General features: G+C 37.8%; 1 protein-coding gene across 2 annotated transcripts in view; it reads left to right on the top strand.

Annotated features, from left to right (window-relative positions):
• The first annotated feature begins 1,474 nt into the window (after positions 1-1,474).
• rnf24 (ring finger protein 24) overlaps positions 1,475-20,362 on the top strand; it is a 29,704-nt gene continuing 10,816 nt past the window's right edge. Inside the window, exons 1-3 of one of the 2 annotated variants that reach the window (XM_015384891.1) lie at positions 1,475-1,874; positions 12,697-12,756; positions 16,319-16,468. In XM_015384891.1, coding sequence (XP_015240377.1) covers positions 12,740-12,756; positions 16,319-16,468 — 167 coding nt within the window. In that variant the 5' untranslated portion in view covers positions 1,475-1,874; positions 12,697-12,739. The remainder of the gene's footprint in view (positions 1,875-12,696; positions 12,757-16,318; positions 16,469-20,362) is intronic. The other variant, XM_015384892.1, reaches the window with a different exon arrangement.

The raw sequence follows: 20,362 nt of genomic DNA, 5'->3' as shown, positions 1-20,362 counted from the left end.
CATTCAGGGATTGTAGAGTAGGTACAAGACTGGCACTGGTCCTCCTTCCCTTCCCTGGGACAGCAGGAGGAGGCTGTTGCTTGGTACTGACTGAATGGGTTTTTTTTTTTTGAATAATGGGGAAGAATAAGTTTATTATCCCATATAGGACTTCCTCCAGTCTCTTTATGGACATTATGTCACTACTTCATTGTGTGACTGACAACCTTGTCTTGTTCATGTGGCCTCTGAGACCGAATAGTGTTTCCAGCGAGACAAACTTTTTGAAACGCTTCTCCTTGCAGAACTGTTCCTAACCCCTCTAACTTTTCTATATTTTGTCACATCGAAACGAAAGAACTCATGTATTTCACCCTAGTTTTAATAATGAAGCTAGTTAAACTAGATCCTTATAGTGAAATGGGGTGGAAAATTATGGCTTTCAATTTTTTTTTTCAGTTAAAATTCTAAAAACACTATTCAGTTGTACACGCTGTACCGGCTCTGTTGTGGTGAAGAGAGAGCTGAGCCAAAAAGGCAAAGCTCTCGATTTACCGGTCGATCTACGTTCCTACCCTCATATATGGTCATGAGCTTTGGGTCATCACCAAAAGAACGAGATCCCGGATAAAAGCGGCTGAAATCTACCCAGGATCTTCCTTAGAGATAGGGTGAGGAGCTCAGTCATCCGGGGAGGATTCAGAGTAGAGCCGCTGCTCCTCCACATCGAGAGGAGCCAGTTGAGGTGGCTCGGGCATCTGGTTAGGATGCCTCCTGGACGTCTCCCTGATGAGGTGTTCCAGGCAAGTCCCACCGGGAGGAGGCCCAGGGGGACACCCAGGACACGCTGGTGGGACTATGTTTCTCAGCTGGCCTGGGAGCGCCTTGGGATTCCCTCGGAGGAGCTGACCCAAGTGGCTGGGGAGAGGGACGTCTGGGCCTCCGTACCGAAGCTGATACCCCCAACTCTGGATAAGCGGAAGAAGATGGATGTATGGATGGATGGATGGATGGATGGATGGATGGATGGATGGATGGATGGATGGATGGATGGATGGAAAAGCCTTTCTGTACAATTATATCCTGCAATGCCAAGTCAATCACTTTGTAAAACTCAAGTGGAAAGCCTTCCCACAATAATGTTGCTGCCAACACAGTGTTTCATAATGGGAATGGTATGCTCACTGAGTTGTAGCTCAATACATATTAAAAGATAATAGGTCTGTAAAATATTTCATTAGCTCAGTATTTAAAAAAAATATTGATTTACAAAACGCTTCACTTTAAGTCTCATTTGTCATAATTCATGGGTTGAAATATTTCTAAAATACTGTTTTAATTTTGATCATCATGTATCCTCCTCTTTTCTCTCAGTGAAGCATCTCCTCCACAGTAGAGGCTGTTAATCCCGCATGTACCCCTCCTCCTCCTCCTCCTCCTGCTCCTCCTCGCCCAGTGTGCCGATCAGACTGGGAGGAGGTGGGATCTATCCACTGGTGGTAGTGGGTGAGTAACCGCGTACGTGCAAATCGTGCAGACTGCCAAAGGCGAGCGTCAGAAACGAGGCTTTCTGTTCAGTAACTGCGAACCCCTCCTTCATTAAACCAAATATCGGCCTCTCTCTGGTTCGGTCCAGATTAATTCCCCGGATCGGAACCAACAGTATCTGCAGCAGCTCTGAGAACATCCCAGGCGGAGCTGGTTTGTTTGTGATGAGGAGGTCGCCCTGCTGCAGGGCTTTGCGTAACATTCAGATAAGAAGGAGGAGAGGACATTTTTTTTTATCGCGAGGACTTCTTTCACTTTGGTTTCAGTCTTAAAATAAATGGTTTTGTGAAGAAATAAGCAGCTGACATTTAACACTACTACAGACGCCGGACAAGGGGAAATAACTGGTGAGTCTTTGGTTATTTAAACATTTATCTTTTTCTACAGTATAAACTTAGGGTGATGCTGTCAACTTTACATGCACCCTCATTGATTTAGCCGCCCTTTTTAAACACCGGGGGCATAATTTAACGTCATATGTATGTAATAAACGATGCGGATATTGGTTTGAAGGTGTAAAAGCGTCTTTAAAATGATGTTTAATGTGTCAGCTCGGTGAGAGAACCGCCGGAGTTGAGTGACGCTGTCATTGGTAGCAGCTTTGGGGTTAGCACTGCTAGCTTCATCAGCCAACCGCCGCCCAGCTGCTGGAAAAAAGCAATAAAACCTTCGAGGATGGCTGAGATTCTGGGGGAAATATCAGATTAAAACATCCCGATATCTGGTAAAAACAAATAAATAAAAATACTTAGATTTAGTAATTTTATGCTATCATGATGCTAATGTTTGCTGGTTTTAATTGTTTTACTCAGAATCCAGTGGTTAAAAGCTTAACTCGCCCAAAAATATAAAAAAGTGATGAAGAAAAAGGATAATAAACGCTTTAATTTCCCCTGGTTAGCGAAGCCAACCTGCTACTGTGTGCTTTATGTGTGAGTGGACTCATCTGCCATTTCACTGCACCTATTGCTGTAAGGTAGTGAAAATGGAGCTGATCCATATGAATCCAGCTAATGTTTTTAGTGTTCTTAAGGGAGTAATCATCATCTCCCTACCAGCAGAGGCGTAGCCAGAATATTTTTCATAAGGGTGGCCAGGCAATAACCAAAGTACACTGAAGGGTGGCCGAAAGCGGATCGGCACCAGAACCTTAGAATCAAAATAAATAACCAACCACAACATCCATATTTTCTAAATAAAGAAAAAATATACTTTCCTACAGCCTTTGCTAACAAATAGATGCACATATTTAAACATCCTTCTAGATCATCTAGATAAAAGTTCTTCCAGGTTTGAGTTCTGGGTCGAACATCTTTTCCATTGTCATTACTTACCTAATTTGATCAATACTCGTTTATTTACAATCATATAATTGATATTTACAAGTGTTTATTTACTAAGTTTTTATTAGAGTAGTTATTTATCTATTACTTAACTGAAGACTGACTTGCATTTTGTCTTTACCCCATATAGCAAAAATCTAGTTCTGAAAAGAGCATGAATTCTGTATTTATCATCTTTGATGTTAGTATATTGACGTGTCTAATTAACCACTGTGTTTTTGTGGTCAAGTAATTGTTAATCTATGAAAAAATAAAATGTTTTGAATATTGAGAGTATTACAGTAGTATCACTTGAGAGTATTACTGCTGCTACTGTCTCTATTATGGGGTAAAAAATGAAGATTGGGTAAGGGTGGGCATGGCCACCCCTGGACCCCCTATAGCTCTGCCCCTGCCTACCAGACTGCGATCTTAAGTACAGAATATAAACAACAGCTAACCCCCTGCAGGGTGTCTCATGAGGCTGTAGCTTTAAAGAGGAAATTGCAGATTCTTCTGTGGATTCAAAAGTTCACATTTGTTTAACTTTCTGTGCACTGACCTCCAGGATCAATAAGAGGAAATGAGGATTTGTGGCAACAAAATCGCATTGAAATGAAAAGTTTCAGCCTGCAGCTCTGTAAGCTTAGGTTGATATTGTTTGGTAATATATAGAAATGCAGCACTTTAAACTCCTTGTAAAGCTTTGACCATGATACTGAATTGGACTAGTTAGAATTTATAATTTTATCCATTCCAACTGTGCTTGTCATATTTTTTCTTGCTTTTATATTAGGCACTGAGGTGATGTCATGCTGTTTGTGTGATAAGTCAATGTAAAGCACAGTTTCAATGCTTTCACGTCTGACACACCCTCTCTGGCCTCTAATATTGATGGCTCAGTGTGGCTAGCATTACTAAACACCCCTCTCCCTGTCTGTTCTCTAAAGAATAGAGAGTAATGCTTTAAATCTGACATTTGTAAAAGGTTGCAGACTTTTTAAAATCCTGCTTCTTTAATGATGCAGAGAAATCTTTCTTATCGTCCTGCAGTTCTGAACAGCGGACATGTCTCAACAAGTCTTTCATCTTGGTGTTACTTCCTCTTTAAAGGAGATAGTTTTACTCCTCCCATCAGTAAGTGGTCCACCTGCCCTTTCCTATTGTTCCAACCTTCAATTATTCTGTTTGCTAGATAGCTTCCAGGTCCAACAATGCTGATGCTAAACTTGTTCTAATAATAAATAATAATAGTTGAACTTTATTGATCTCACACTGGAAAAATGTACTCTCTTCATTTTGACCCATCCCCTTGGGGAGCAGTGGGCTGTCACTGTGTGGCGCCCGGGGAGCAGCGTGGGGTTAAGGGTCTCGCTCTAGGAGTACAGGCTTTGGGGATCGAACCGGGTACTTGCCTGAGCTCCATCTCATGTGACGTTTACCTACTGTTCCTATTGGTGCAGAATCATTTTGTGTCCACCGTGGCATTGGAGCTAGAAGTATATATTTATAGGTTTTGGAAATTTCTTCTTCTTTATATAACATGTATACACCAAGTAAACTGTAAACCTTAAATGTAATGTCTGTGGATTCAATACCGAAACCTAATTTAATGGTTTTGGTTCCTTCCCTCCCTTGAGGTTAACCATCAGGGCAGGGGATGGACCACATTGGTGGATGAGAAAACTAAACCTAATGTCGGTGTGTTTAATATGATGTCATTACCTTCCTGTTTGGACTGACTTCTGACAATTTCACTGGACTTCCTTTGTGTTCTTCCAGCATTGACTTTAAAAATGGCAGCACCCCACCACTGCAATACGGTACTCGTATAATTATGAGGTAGTTCCGACTTAAGGTTATGGTATTTTTTAATTCTCCTCTGGACGGTCATCGGTCAGTTCTACTTAAATAAAATCCATCTGATTCTGGTAAACCACCGAAACCTCAGTAACGCGGTATGAGAGCTTTTGTCTTTCACCCATAGTACATGTATCTTTATATTGGCGTTACATGGCATACAATGTTTTCTTTTACCTCTGCTGTGGTTTTTTGCTGCATTTTAGACAATTTCCCAAGTCAATAAGGGTGAAACTAAACCCGAACTTTAACTGCACTGCAGATATACCTAAGATTCTAAGTTTTGGATTTTAAACCATAATCTCCAGAGAGCATTACCCAAGGATGCGTCTTTGTTTAATGAAGTCAGGGTTTCTGCAAGGTCATTAAAAGTCATTAAATTATTTTTTTTTTAGATTAAGGCCTTACTTGGCATTAAAATGCATTAAATGTGATTATCGTGGCATTTAAAAACAATTTCATCAGATATATCAGGTATAACTGGTTCCGTGTGTTTGTGATCGTAAAGCCTTATGTTCGGAAAAGAAGCTCGAGGCAGAGAAAAGGCTAGAGAATAGGAGGAAAAATGCAAATTTCAACTAAAGTGGCTGGAAAATGTGCATGCATCCATCCTTTCGACAGTAAAAATTAAAAAGGATTTTTCCATGTTTTATTTTTTATATATATATATATATATAAGGGTCATGGGTACTCATTGATGGCGTTAAGATTATTTCTAAGAGCATTAAAAGAGCATTAAGAAGCATTAAATTAGAGTTCCTCATTCCTGTATAAACCCTGAGAGTGGTCCAAAATAAAACAGTGAGCACACAATTTTTAGAATTCCTCCTCAGCCTCCCTCATATTCTGGCCAGCCTGGCCAACTCTGACCACTTTATGCTTTCTTTTTCATTGTTGTTTTACCGTCTATCATTTTGTAAAAAAAAAAAAAAAAAAACCCAGACAAGTATGGGATCTGTTTTCATTGTGTCACTACATGTGCTACCATTTTTAACTGGGGAGGATAAAGTGGTAGTTAATACACTTGATGGGCTGTAAATACACCTGTCTGTGCATTTGATTTATGAAAATGAACGCCTGTTTGCATAAGTTGGGGACACAGAGTTGGCAAAAGACACCTACCGCTCTTGATATTATATTTTCATAGAACGCCACCCTTAAACTGCTTGTGGTGCAATTTGCATCTCAGCTGAATCCTTTTCATGCTTTATGAATCTACAAACTGGTATGCTTGCTTCTACTGAACACATTTGATTAAATGAAAAGTTGAACCACCGAGCAGTTAGTAGACTGAGCAAATCTTTGCCAATAATAATCTTTTAAGATAACACCGACAGTTGATAAGGCTTGAACTACTGTTGATGTTTTATGTACTGAAAGGAAAAGTAGCCTGCCTCTCTGCAGATTACGGAGGTCAGCTGAAATCTTTCTCGCAGTCATCAGATTGGAAATATCACAGTTCTGTGGAGAGTTATCTTTACTTTTTGCAATCTGGCAAAACTCTGCTTCCAATTAGTTGCTTCAGTTTTGCACTAAGCAGGATAAATTGCTGCTGCTAATTATTTCTTTTAAATTGAGGCAAGCAGCAAGGGTGCTTTTTACCTCAGTTTTTAATCCCTCTTGAGATGGATAAAAAAAAAATCATAATTTTAAACTTTTATAAGGTTTAAGCCTCTTTTTACAGCACATGTTATAGTACTAGTTACGAGAGCAAGCTAAAAAGGAAGCGAGCATTACTACTTATAGTGTAGACTCCTTCCTCCAGTTAAAAGCTTAAACAGTCAAATTACATAAGAGTTTTGGTCTATCCTTAAAACAGTAGTTCTTGTCAAAAAGCTTGACCAACACTTTTTTTCTGTCTAATTTTAATAAGCTCGCCTGCTACACTTCATTTAGCTGCAGAGAGCCAATAGAACATCCAGTGCTTACCCAGGAGCTGTTCTTACATATGCACCTGGGATTATTTCTACAACAACTGCATGTGGCAGCACAAACCTCTGCAACATGTGCTTTAGGCTTCTTGTGTAGTTTTGTCTTACAGTCAGTTATACATTAATATATCAGCCAGATTATTGCAAACATCCATCATAGGAAGTGTTTTTGTCTTGTTTCTTCTTTTACTTATAAAGAAAAGACAAAGATGATTATTAGATCAGTTGTGTATTCAAAGTTGTCAAATTCTTGTAGCAAACAAGAGAATAGACTTAAAAGTCTAATTTAGAGTTGCTTTGTTCATCTGACCCTCTGTGTATGAACATTTGTCTGTTGCACATTGTCACTAAGGCAAATACATTTTTTCTGGTTGTTGGTTTGAAATGTTAAGATTTTGAAAAGCATCTGCACCATGAAAATATGTCTCCATGTCAGTTTTTTTTCTTTAAAGATGAAAAAGGTCATTTATAAAACCTGCATATGTATCAAACATTTTCAAATAAGCACTTCCCGTAATTCAGACAGGATCTGTTGCTAATTTTAATTTCATCCATTGGTTATTTATTGACCTTTAACTCGGGTTAAGTCTGACAGAAATATCTCAGATTCACTCAGGTGAAGCAAACAATGGTTTACTAAGAAGAAAACACAGATGGGTAAGTCTGAACCCGGCACCTTTATGTTTTATAACCTTGTAGTAAAGGGCTGAAGGGCTGATCTGCTTCATGCGGGGCTGTTTTTATCTTACTACTCGTAATATTCACCCTGACTTAACAACACGTTTTATTTTTAGTAACTGTAGCCTGACCTGGATGCTGTTTTTAACCCTTGAGGAAGCTAATGCTTAAAAAAGAATTATTGTTGAAAGTTAAACATAACCATTTTTTAGTCTTTTTACTCCAGTGCGTACTCCTTGGTGATGTTGATTTAATGAGGCTTTTTCGTAATGCTTCACTGAAAAAAATAAGAATACAAATAGATAAGCATCCAAGAAATCCCATTTGGTGATCAGAAAAAGAAAGTAACAGCTTAACTTTTGAATGGCAACACTTAATAAGGTGAGAAGTATCATGGTTAAGGGGGTCATTAGACGGTAGGGGACATAAGTGCCATGAGACAGCTGTTTGTGTCAGTTCTTCCATGTTTGTGTCAGCTTGAGTTACTCTGAGGAATGATGGGGAGCAAAGGGGGAAGGAGAGCAAACCATCCACTGTAGAGGAGGTAAAAGATCGTTTATAACTAATATTTGTACTTTTTCTTTTGCTGTATTATGCTCGCATAAAGATAATTTTTTGTAAGAAATACTCATATTTTTTCATCCTCCATAATTCAGTTTCGATATACCATGCCTTTGTTATTTTCACTTATCTTTACTTTTTTCTACAAAATGTTTTTAAGTAAAAGGTGATGCATTATTATGAGTGTTGTCATGATGTATGTTTCGAGTTGCAGTTAAAGTACTCGCATATCACCCCCATCTAATAAATCGGTCTAAGTATAAGCTCTTTATTCGCTACTAATAGCTCACCTTTAATGTTTTTTTTTAGTCTCCAACTGATCAATGAGGAAAAATGTCCAATTATACCATTACTTAATGCATTGCTAGTATTAGTGTGCAAACCACACTATTTGAACAAGCTTGTGTAGCAAACACTGTTTGGAGTATTTGAAATTAGTTTTTTTTTTTATCAAAAGGCCTTAAAAAGGCCACAGCGTGGCAAAATCCCCCATGAAACAAGGCAGTGGGAAGAGAGAAAATGATGCGATTGGGGAAATAAATCAGTAATAAAATAATATTCTGAATCAAAGTTCACCAATAAAGAGTAAATTAATTTGTCTGAATATCTATACATAAAACCATGTTTAATTGGCGAATGATGTTTATTTATTTCCAGCACTTTGATATGCGAGTGGCCTGCATGAGATTGAATCATCATTTAAACACAGACATTTTTATGACCTAAGCCGGCACATTTAAATCAGCCTCTTACTCTGCCTGTGGGGCCCTGGTGTTTGTTGCTGCCCTTTAGCATATAAAGTTTCAGATGAGCACATCCCATGGTAGCTAGTGGAAATTTCCACTTCTCATTCAAATGTTTAACTATGATGCAGTAGCCTGCTAACAAGAACTACCGTGCAAAAGCAAAGTGGAAGGGTTGTTTACAGGAAGTGTTTTGGTATTCATTAAAATAACCACATGAAGCTGAAAAGAAAAGTGTTGAACACAGAATATGTTCTCAAGCTGGTTTTGAAGTTGCGGTTTTTGCTACTTCTATGGTTGAAAACAGAGGCTGTATTACACATTAGCTGTTTGACCACCTCAGATGTTTGGACTTATAAGGTCATTGTTTTTCTCATGTAATATGTGTGGAGGATAACCTCTGGGGAGAGAGGTGAGTGGCAGTGGGGGTTGAGTATGTTTGATAAAGCCTTATGATGAGTTAGTTATGTCACGCTCAAGGAGGGAAATAGGGAGCCGCCATTGCCGGGAGCTGGACAAAATATTTGTGAGACAGATAACCCAGCGTTGGAGGTTTGAGAATTTAGCACTTACTAAATTCAGTGTAGAAGTATTTGCCCCTTCTAAATTTCTTGCTTTTTTTGTCACAATGACAAGCTTTAGATCAAAAAACAAGATTTTAAGATAATAAAAAAAAAAGTTACCTGAGTAAATATGATTTAATTTATTGGGAATAAAATTCTAGCCAGAAGGACCTAGTTTTAAGGGTAACAGATACATGACTTTTTGACAGGTTTTGTCTGAAGTAATGGCAGAGCATCTCATTTGATATAAACCTAGATTTAGACTAATTCAGTCAAAAGCCTTCGTTGTTTTATTTGTTGCGTTTTAGTCCTGTTATATAAGCGGACTTGAGCTTAAGGCCACCAATGACCAAGCAGTCCCCCAAGGTCTTCTACTGAAGAGCAGAACTGAAGAAGTTCGGTCTTAAAATCAATAGGCAGTCCCGGACAATCACCCTTCCAACACCACGTTTAACTCTGCCTTTGTTTTCTGAAACACTGTACTGTTCTGTGTAATGCCAGATGTAACATAAGGCACACTTTCCAAGAAGTGAAATATTTGACTCATCAGTCTGAAGTTGTTTCCTATACTATAGTTGACCAAAAAAAATCATCAATCATTTTTTTTATCAGCTATAGCTTTGACATTAACACCAGTCCCTCCTGGTAATGCCTTTGTCCACTCTCCTTATTTTTGAAATATGAAAAAACGGACATTAACTGAAACATGTTAGGTCTACATTGCCTTAGAGGTTCTTCTGGCTTCTTTATGACCGCCTGAAGAAGGTTTCAATGTACTATTGGAGTCATTTTGTTTGGCAACCTCTTAAAAGTTTCACCACAACTAACAGTATTAAGAGTTGTTAATGGTTAGAAGTAGGGTGATATTATCCCGCAGCACTGTTAAGTAATAAGCTTGCGTTCAAGCTGATTTCTAATGCTATTTGTGAGTTACCGAACTCACAAGAATTCATTTTCTCCTGCTTCAGCTGTCCGAGACTAATCCAAAATGGGTCACTTTAGTATTTGGTTTTAAGGTGGTACATATGATATAGCTATGACGAAAACAAGATCTTCCAAGCCCACAGCCAAACCTAAATAAACACAGCAGCTCAGTATTTGCTGCTATCACATCTGTTTTCCCAGAATCCCCACTTTCATTCTAGAAAGTGAAACAAGAGCAAAAAGCATAAGCTGTTGTGGTTTCTCATGTAGTCTGCTGCTATTTCACTTGTCACCCTGATTTGCTGAGACCAAACATTGGTAGGTGAGCATTAAGCATACTTTTTTACACATTGTGTGGGAGACCGGACAATGGTGAATGGTGCTTTGGGATTAACTCGCCAAATGAAAATGTTGTTGCATTTGGAGAGCTTTATTTTCCGACCCCTGAAGGGTTGTAAAATACCAGGTTTTGGCTCCTTTAAAATGTTAGTGTTAAATAAAGACTGGAAATGCATTATTTTTAAACTGATGCACTGGAATTAATTATTTAGGGGGGACCAAATAAATAATTGGTTATTATTAATAATAACAAGTGATTGTTATTGGTTTAAAGTAGCATCATATCAAAATAAACTTAGGAATTTAAACAATGGAAATAAACTTACAGTTATTGTTTATTTTGACCAAAATGAGGGTGCTGCAAAGTGTTGACCTCTGGTCTTACGTATGCATCCGCACTGTAGTATTGATCGGCCAGAGTTTTTTGTTTGCGTGGAGGGGATGTTATTTTCCAGCTCATTTGTTTTGTACTGTGATTTCCTTTTTTTTTTTACTTTTTAACTGAGTACGGACTTTACTTACAATATCTAAAATAGATTGAACTCATAGATCGATTAGAGTGGAACATGAAGGCTTGGTATTAGCTTTTGTCTGGGATTTTTCCAGAGGAAGTTAGAAGTTCCCATATTGCCAAGATTGTTTTACGGTGCTTCACTATACCAAAATAATCTGGTAAATGCCGTGTTTACAAGAAAAAGTTGAACTTGCAAAGAATTGGTTGGTCTATGCAGCTGGAAAAATAGTGTAGCTTAGATCGGGACAATAAATAATAAAGATTATGTCAAAATATGCATGGAAGCTGAATAATGTTTTATTTAAATTTGCTTTGTTTGTTTCCCCTAAACTACTTGTTGATATATTAGTCACACATTTAGAGAAAGTAAAACTGAAATTATAAATGATTAAAATGTGCTTTTGCTTTAAAAGCCTTAGCTATAGCAGAAAAAGCTATCACTTTGGTCTTTTAATTACTTTATTTGATTCTACATATATTGTGGATATATGATAATTCCCTAAACTCTTGAGTTATTTCTGTAGTATACCCTCACATTAAACCAACATGTGTTGTCTATTTTGAGAATAATAGAAAGGAGTGTAAAAAAAAAAACAACAACTTTCACTTCCCAAGAATGTGATGAGCAGCGCTGAGTCTTGTTGCTGGTTATGTAACTGGGTGAGGCCATGTGAAAGTAACTGAGCGAGCGGGAAGAGTTGATTGTTAGGAGAGTCGGAAGCACAAAGCAAACCTGATTCATGTCTGTCCCATACCAGCCATCAGACTTAGGCTGTTGTGTTTGGAGTTATGTCACATTGAGAGCTGAATGGGAAACTAACCATTTTGCAGCTTCCATTAGAGTTGGATCATATTGGTATATAGATATTTTTAGACGTAGTACATCGCATTGCTGCACTTGGGAATTATAGAATTTCAGGAAAACAATGTGATTGTAGCTGCCAAGTAAAACCAGTATGTCAGAGGAACTTCATTTGGTTTGTTTGAAGTAGTTTAAGGTCTGTCACCCAACAAAGACATCACGCCTCACTTGTTGCTTGGATAATGCCGGAAGTTATTCAGAATAACTTGTTAAAAAGCCACTGAGTCATCACTGGATGCCTGCATGGAAAACACACCCATGTGCTTCTCTCCTAACTCATTTGGTTTGTGCATGCATTCATTACCTGCGTGAATGCACTCATGTTCATACAGGCTGCACATTTGGGTGACTGGAAGTAAAATTGGATTTTTGGATTCCTTGGTCTTCTTAGTCAGCAAAATCTTAATAAAGTGGATGTTTGGCACAAAGAATTCACCATTGTGTATGATGTATAATATTGGTTCTCTGTCACACAGCATTTTGTACCTAGGTAAAAAATTTAAATGCTTGGTTTGTTGTATCCTCCATGTCACTTGTAACGACTTTGTGTTGTGTTAAATCCATATCACAATCCCTCTCATGTTGAGGTTTGTGAGAAAATGTGAAAAGATACCAAGGAGTATTATTAGTCATACAGGGCATCTGTTGACTGAGATGTTTTTATCTGGAGAGCATGCAGCATGTTGATAAGTGGGGAGGGGGAGGTAGCTGCATCCATCATCAGTTTGAGACACCAATAGGACTCGGTAAAGGGGCCGGGTTCAGCCTGAGCTTAGTTATGAAAGTGGCAAATAAATGCAGTGGTCCAAACATCTTACCAGCAGGCAAACTTACCTTTTTCTTTCTCAACAACACGTTATGTCATTTTACAGAGGCCTGTGCTGCAAGTCTCTGCAGACTTTTCTGCTCTTCAGCATGAAGGCACCACTTGGGTATGTGTACTTCAAATAAATGATATGTGCATGAATCTGTGATCTGCATGAATAGACACGTCTTATCAAGTCATGATGATCTTCATCAGTGTTTTAGTCTATTCATAGAATAGTAGTTTCTCAGAGGTGTTTGTCATGTTTGTGTTCAGGAAATGTTCCCAAAAATCCAGCAGATTCATGGTATCACTGTTTAACTTGAAATTATTACATAACCTAGTAAATTTAAAGTTATTGTATTACAACTGAGGACGTTGGTTTCTGACTGGAAGTGAGATGGGCTTCCCTTGAAAAGATGACACAACAGTCTCAAGGTGCGTTCACACCGAACGCGAACTGCAAAATTTTTGTCTGCTTGTTCTCATCTTGAAATCCGCCTGGCCAGAGAAAGCAGAGGAATTGAGGACATTGATTATTTGAAGCAAATTGCAGTGTTTTTGTACTTTAGAAAGCCAAACAAAACTGCCATCGTCGCTGGGTTCACGGTTTTCTCTCCAGAGGCGTAATATGTATGGGGACTAACAGCCCCTCCTCCAGGATCTGCGTATAGATGAGTTGTTTACGGCATTACGTTCGCCTGTCTGTGATCCAATTCGGGTTCCTGCTGTCCCACATTGGAGGACAAATCACCTGGACAACAGAGGGTTAGGTGAGACGGCATTCTGGAGTTCAGACGAGAGCAGCAGGAAATCAGAGTGAGAGCAAAAGTTATCCCGATCCAGGACCAGGCTACAAGCCATGTCATCATCTAGAACTAGCGAACCATAGCGGGAGATCGGAGGATCCCTCCTGTTGTCAGCGCACTAGAGCGGGGATGAAAGGCAGAGCCAAGGTTTCAGGCTAGCTATAGAAGTTATCTGCGATGATCCAAAGCTATAGAGGAGCACACCGACAAGACACAAGTACCTGAAGGCACAATACTGAAGGCACTGGAGACTACAGCTGCCCAGAAGTAGGACAGTGCTACATCGGAGAAGCCAGCCATGAAGGCAGAGGTAGGAAAGGCTTCTGGCAGCTGGATCTAGCCTCTAGACTAACTGCGGGAGATGAAAGGAGAACCAGGGAGGATAAGCAAAGCTGGGAAAATAAGGCATTTGTCTGTGCTGGAAACAGAAACAGCCCTTCTAGGGCTTTTTTAAAAGCCACCTTAATCTCTTAACAGCATATCTGTTTTGTCCCTTTTTCTATTTTTCATTTCTAATTAAGAGAAGCTCACCTACGCTGCGCTCCTTTAATGTAGCTTATAGCCACATCTAGTCCCTGACTGGATATTGCGACGCAAATGTAAAGAAAAGTTTATTTATTTTTTTCAACTTAATTTGCAGGTAAGGTGGCAATCAAATGTCGGCAACTTCGCCAATATCATGAAGTTCGACTCCATGATTTGCCACTGTCGCCTAGTTCAGCTTTGCTCACTTTGCTTTGCTCCAGATTCACCCTTCCATGTACAGTAGAGATGACATGGAACTCCTTTGCTCTAGCTGTGAAATTTGCGTTCGGTGTGAATGTAAGAAATATGCATATTGACCTTTGTTTCATCTATTTTTATTGACTACGTTATCTACGATCGTACGATCTACGATCAGCTGAATAACCTCCATTGGGATTGAAGCCTTCAACCCCATTTTATGAGCTTTCTCACTTTTCAACAAGTTATCCTTAGTGAGGATTATGTGGTTTGGAAGGCCTACTTGCCATCACCTAACGTTGATTTTATCTAGAGATTCTCGTACGCTTTTCTTCCAGAGCTTTTAACCCATGACTGTTTGTTATGGGTTGTGTTTGACTTTGTCCTATTTGCTGCAAAGGAAAAGTTTAGTAGCCTTGTTGAGGCCAGCCGTGTGCAGCATTTGGTGGAAGAGGGAAGTATTGAATTCTTCTAGGTATTATTCAGACACAAACTCCAAAAAGCTAGGTCTACAATCTTGAATACGAAATTATCTTTAACCAGACAGCCAGTCTCTCTCCTATTGGATGTTTTTTGTAGTACCCCCTGTTGGCTCCCCTACATATATATAACATAGCGGCCTTATCTCTCTGCTAAGTGGTCTGTGAGTGAAATCCCCTTCTAGCAACTGAAACTAGTGAGCATGATGATGATGAAGACTAGACTGAGTAGTTTACTTTCAGTTTTTATGCAGTGAAGGAAGTTTGCTAAGCACAAGCTGACCGGCCCCTCATGTCCTCATTAAACCTCCCTTCCTGCATGCTTGTTTACTGGAGTCATTTGTAAAATTGAGCCAAGCTGGAAAGATATTTAAACATTTATCAGGAAAACCAAGAGGTTCCTCACTGAGTGACACCCTGATGTAATACATTAGAAGTAGGAATACACCCTTTGCATCAGGCTTTAAATAGGTAAGCATCTCTTTGTGGGGAGGTGGAATCTTATACTCTTATGTAAGGACTGAGTATAGCTAAGGTTATCCTAATGTTGTATAACTGAGAGCGTATTTGTGTGAGTTTAGAGTTATCCAGGAGGATTGGTCCCCAGCAAAACTTTCCACAGGAGGAGTTACAGAGGGTGAATCTGTTTGAGGGGTGGGACCCAACACGGCCTCCCTAAAGGAGAAAGCTATTCCTGTCATGCTCTCCTCCTCTTCTTCCATGGTCCCTTTTATGTGTAGGTGTGGACATGTCTAGTCATGCTCCTTTGGAGTGGGGGGACTTGGCCAACAAACTGCTATTGGTGTGGTGTTACTTAGATGAATTTGGCTTATTGCATTTTATTGATTAGATTTGATTAAACTAACAATATACAACTAATTTCAATATATTTACCTCACCTTTTAGGAGTGATCCACTTTTAGAATTTTCTTCACATTGTGTCTTCATGTTTGAGCAGCACAGATGTATGTAAAGTTACATTAAATGACTAAACGTTTTTTTTTAAAGCTGTATAAGAGAAAATACAGGTTGTATTTTGCAAAAGAAAAGATAGAAAACTTATTTTTCTTCTAGTTTAAAGAGTTTGTGCAAAATGGTTTTCATCGCAAATGAGCTTTTAGTGTTAAGTGGAGTTCAAGTTTGAAAGGAGGTATTGAATGTGTTACATTAGTTTGTCCACAACTTTCATCTCCGCTGCTGTAAATCCTGAGTCTCTTTTAATCCATTAGGATAATGTCTGTCCTGTTGAATGTATTGTGTATCGCTGTAATTAGGTTTCATATTCTCAACACCTTATCACTTAGCTTTATGCTTGTAACATTTAGATTGGATTTAGATTGTTTAATTGAATGGGAGCTTTTACATTCAGTAAATCAGATTTAATTAATTTTCCTAAAGGGCCACATGAGTAACTAGTTCTGATGAGGGCCGGAGCATCAACCACACTTCGTTAATAGATGTATTTATTAGCATCCGATGGTACCAGACATCTCTGTTATGGAAAGATAAGATGCATCAGGCTACACGGACAAATAGACTGCTTTTTAAATTTCCTCTAAATCACTACCTTTAGAAGAATACTGTATATAGAACTATGAAATAAATAAAAGTTGTGCCAATTAGTTCAGACATATTATAATACTGATGTATTGCCTGTCTTATGTTTCTCTCCATCCAGAATATTCATGAGCTCCGATTTCCCACACTACAGTTTCAAGATGCCAAATATAGGGTTCCAGAACCTTCCTCTTAATATCTACATTGTGGTGTTTGGGACGGCCATCTTTGTCTTCATCCTCAGCCTCCTCTTCTGCTGCTACCTGATCAGGTAAGAGCTGTGCTCCTTTTTGCTTTGGATTTGAGTAGAACTAGATTTCTTTGAAGGGTTTGTTACGGGTCGGTGTAAAAAAAGTGTCATTTTCTTAGCTTTGCAGCTTGCAGCAAATCTAAAATAAGGTGAAAAGGTTACAAATATGCATTTGATTTATTTGCTTTAATAAAAAATAAAACATTTTTTTTAAGCAGTGTGGTAATACTGACCAGCTCCTAACAATGCTAATTATAGCATTTCCTTTAGCACTTCCTGTTGGTCTGAAAATAAAGGTTATTAACCATTTTTAATGAGACTGGGTGCTGTCAATCATCTCTAGCTTAAAATCTAAAAGGCTTTGACTACTACACTGAGTCTGTAATACAGTTTGACATTTTTCTATTTTTGTTAATATTGGGGTTATGAAACCACTACTCTAATTGGAAAATAGAGTTAACATTAGATGAATAGTAATTCAATGTTTTCTGGGATAAAAAAAAAGCTTTAAATTAGACAATTCTATAAAACAAAATATATAAACTAGACAAACCTGGGTTGAATGTTTTGAACTGATTACAGTTCCTTTCAATCATTAGTTGTTTTTTTTTTTGTGTGAACCCTTTTAATTTATTCATAAAAATTTGTAGTTCTTAGTCCTAAAAAAGCTGCTAGAAATTTGTGTCTTTTTCATTGACCCTGTTTTGCTTCTAGTGTCATCTAATGTGTTGAATTTACTGTTACTTCCATAATAAGAGCATCATTTTTATTCAGTGTACCAGATGTCTGTCCTATTGGGGGATTTGGGTCCCTGAAGCATTGTTTTTCATTTTAATTATTTTTCTTACCACATTATTTGTTTAAATTGACAATTCTTTATACAAAACAGAAAGCATTCATGGCAGCTTTCAAATGAGATATTTTTACAACTTATGAAAGCCATTGAGTTGTATAGAAATGTTGTTACCACCACACTGTATGGCACTTTCCACAGCTCCTATTTATGTCTTCCTCTATAAAATGTTTTTTTTTCCTTTTTTTCTAAAACAGCACTGTTTGGAGAAGGTTCCCCTCATAGAAAAATTGTTGATTTATTTCTTGTGTCTCGTATCGTGAACAGTTAAAATAGTAAGATTATTGTTTTCTAGGATTATTGCTTATTGATTATTGTTAATAAGAGTTAGATTTCTGGAAGAGTCGGCTAACCTTTTTCAGCTTTACCTTTATTTAGTCTGTATATGTGCGATTTTTATAATGATTTAAAATGTTGCACTTTTACTGCTTTAATTTTATTGACTGAAAGCTTCTTCTAATTCGGCAAGATTTGAGAGTAATCCTCAATATATTCGTCATAAAAATGCAAGCAATCTTTACTAGTCACTTCCTTGCCCCTCTTTATAAACTAATGTGTGTTATCAGATTATCCTCAGTACTGGTAATACAGGGTGTTAGATATAAAATTCAGTATTTTCTTGCTAAAATTTAAAATGTGGTTCATTTTAGGACAGTATTGTTCCAGGTAAATTAATAAATCTAATTACATTTTAATTGAGATTTTTCTGCACAAGACACGTGAAGAAAACTAGTAGGTTGTATGTTTGAAACTTGCTCGCTTCATTTCTGTTGATTACGGACCTGCTGTGCATGTGCCAGGGCTTTCCAATACAAGCTGATTCAGTTTTCCTGTTTACACGACAACAGGAACCAGGATGTTTTTGTATCCTTCTAGATTGGAATCCGTTTCCACAGAAAAACGGGCATCATTGTGATGTAAACAAACAGTAAAAAGACAACTTAGCCCATCCAATTTTTAACCAGAAATGTCCCAACCCTCAATCTGGCAATAGTTTGGACCCTTAACAATAAGAGCCTATTCAGTAAATAAAAAATGTTTAAAGCACAACTTGGATTAAGACTAGCCCTTAAAGGAGCTGCATGCAGAATGCCCTCTCAATACTGAATGCCCTTTTAGACAATTTAGACTTGTTTTTCTCTTTATAAATTCTGAGGTTAGAAAAATATGTATTAAGCAATATAATTTCCCTTTGAGATAATTAAAGTATATATTTGTAATTGAACTGAATGGAATTTGCATCTGATGGCTTAATATTTGCTGCAGTAATAAAAGAAAATCTTATATTGTTACAGCAAAGATAAACGGACAAGAACACTGGCAAAACTAGTTGTAGTGAAGACCCCATGCACACAAGAACATTTTGCTTAAAACATCCTATCAATGAATATCATCACAGAGAAATTCGAGGCAGACCTATCAAGCTTCTACTAGCTGATTGAGGTGTGATGAGATCTCAAGGCAGGTTTGGTATATTAGAACACCTTGATGGTTCTTTTCCACCCTCAGTCTTGTAACAGGTTAATATAATCTGTCTCAAATACCAAAATTAGTTCATTAAGCTTGTCTCTCAGTTAAATAAGATCAGATCTTCCATTTAAAAAATGTCAAACAAGCTTATTTTTGTTTTAATTAAACAGTTAATAACACTGACCATTAAAGGAAATGGGAACTATTTTATCTCCCTAATTTGTTCATACACTTATAGCAGAAAATGATGGGATTACCAGGTTAATACCTTCTAATAAGGAAGAAGATTATACTCATTTAGCCATTGAAGCATGTGTCCGAAACATGGAACAGTTTTTTTTGTCATTTCCTAAAAAAAGTAGTTGAAGATAAGTTGTTTGTTGATATATTTACAGGCTTAAAAAGTTGGATTAAATAGGAAAAATAGATGTTTTGGTGTCTGGGCTAAAGGTAAATTACACTATTGATCACTGGTTTATTTTTTGGTGCTACTAAAATCTATCCAAGGTAAAACAAAGCGATTCAATTACCAATGGTGTTGTACTTTTAAAAAAAACTACACAACCTGGATGCCTTGAAGTGTCCCATTCATGTTCTGTCTATTTACCCCATTCTGTCTTCCCACTGCATTAAGGGAAGTTAAACATTCCCCATCTATGATCCAGTGACCTATTTACCCCTCTAACCATTGGGAGTCTCTGCACCTTTACATGCTGACTTCTTTCAAAATGTCAGTTTATCTCCTAGACTGTGCTGCTTGTTTTACAGATCCCTCTCACTCTGCTGCGAGAGGTTAAGGTTACTAATAATGGAGGTAAATCTTACAAACCTACGAATTTCTATTGTCTCTTTTGCTTTTTACCCCCCCCTCCCGTCACTTTTTCCGCATTTTTTAACCTCCCTTTTAAGTATGTTTTTTTTTAGAATTTCCTCTCATTTAATGTTGATCATGTTCTCTCACTGTTCTCTGAAATATTTTTACTCAAAGCTCAACTTGTGTCTGTAATAATTTTCTTGGAAACTGTGCAAGACTCTTCTGCACAGCCTTTCAGTTTCTAACGGCTGTGGAAAACTGCTCTGATTAATGTTTTTGCCTGAGGTGCAGTGTTTTGTAAAGAAAGGAAGGCTTAAAGTCTTCTAAGAATATCTTCTGTTTATGTGTAATTTGACTTTCTGCAGTGTTCGTCAGCAGAATAAATCCCTGAAGTTTCTTAAGCTTTGTTTAAGGAGATCTTCTACTCCTTTTCTGTGTTTGGTTGATAAAAACTCTGTTTGCTGTCGGGAAAGCTATTTTTGGCTGGAGTTAATTATTTGACAGAGGGATCATACAAAAAAAACAAGACAGTTATTCTGCTTTTTCTTGTTTTGGCTTTCTTTCTTCCAAGTATATTTTTTGTATAAATGTCCGGCCTGATATGTTTTTCTTGTTGACACGAAAGACAACATTATTGGATAATTGATTCTCTTCAGCCAAAGCCAGTTTTGTCCATCTCTTTATTTTTGTTGTCTTCCTTTGCAGGATGCATGGATATATATGTCCATGTTTATTAGTGAAATAACTAATCAGAAGGGTGTTTGTCTTTTACTTCTTT

This window comes from Cyprinodon variegatus, unplaced genomic scaffold (assembly GCF_000732505.1).
Source record: "Cyprinodon variegatus isolate N-32 unplaced genomic scaffold, C_variegatus-1.0 Scaffold326, whole genome shotgun sequence".
NCBI classification, from domain to species: domain Eukaryota; kingdom Metazoa; phylum Chordata; class Actinopteri; order Cyprinodontiformes; family Cyprinodontidae; genus Cyprinodon; species Cyprinodon variegatus.
This window is presented reverse-complemented; position numbering and strand designations above follow the sequence as displayed.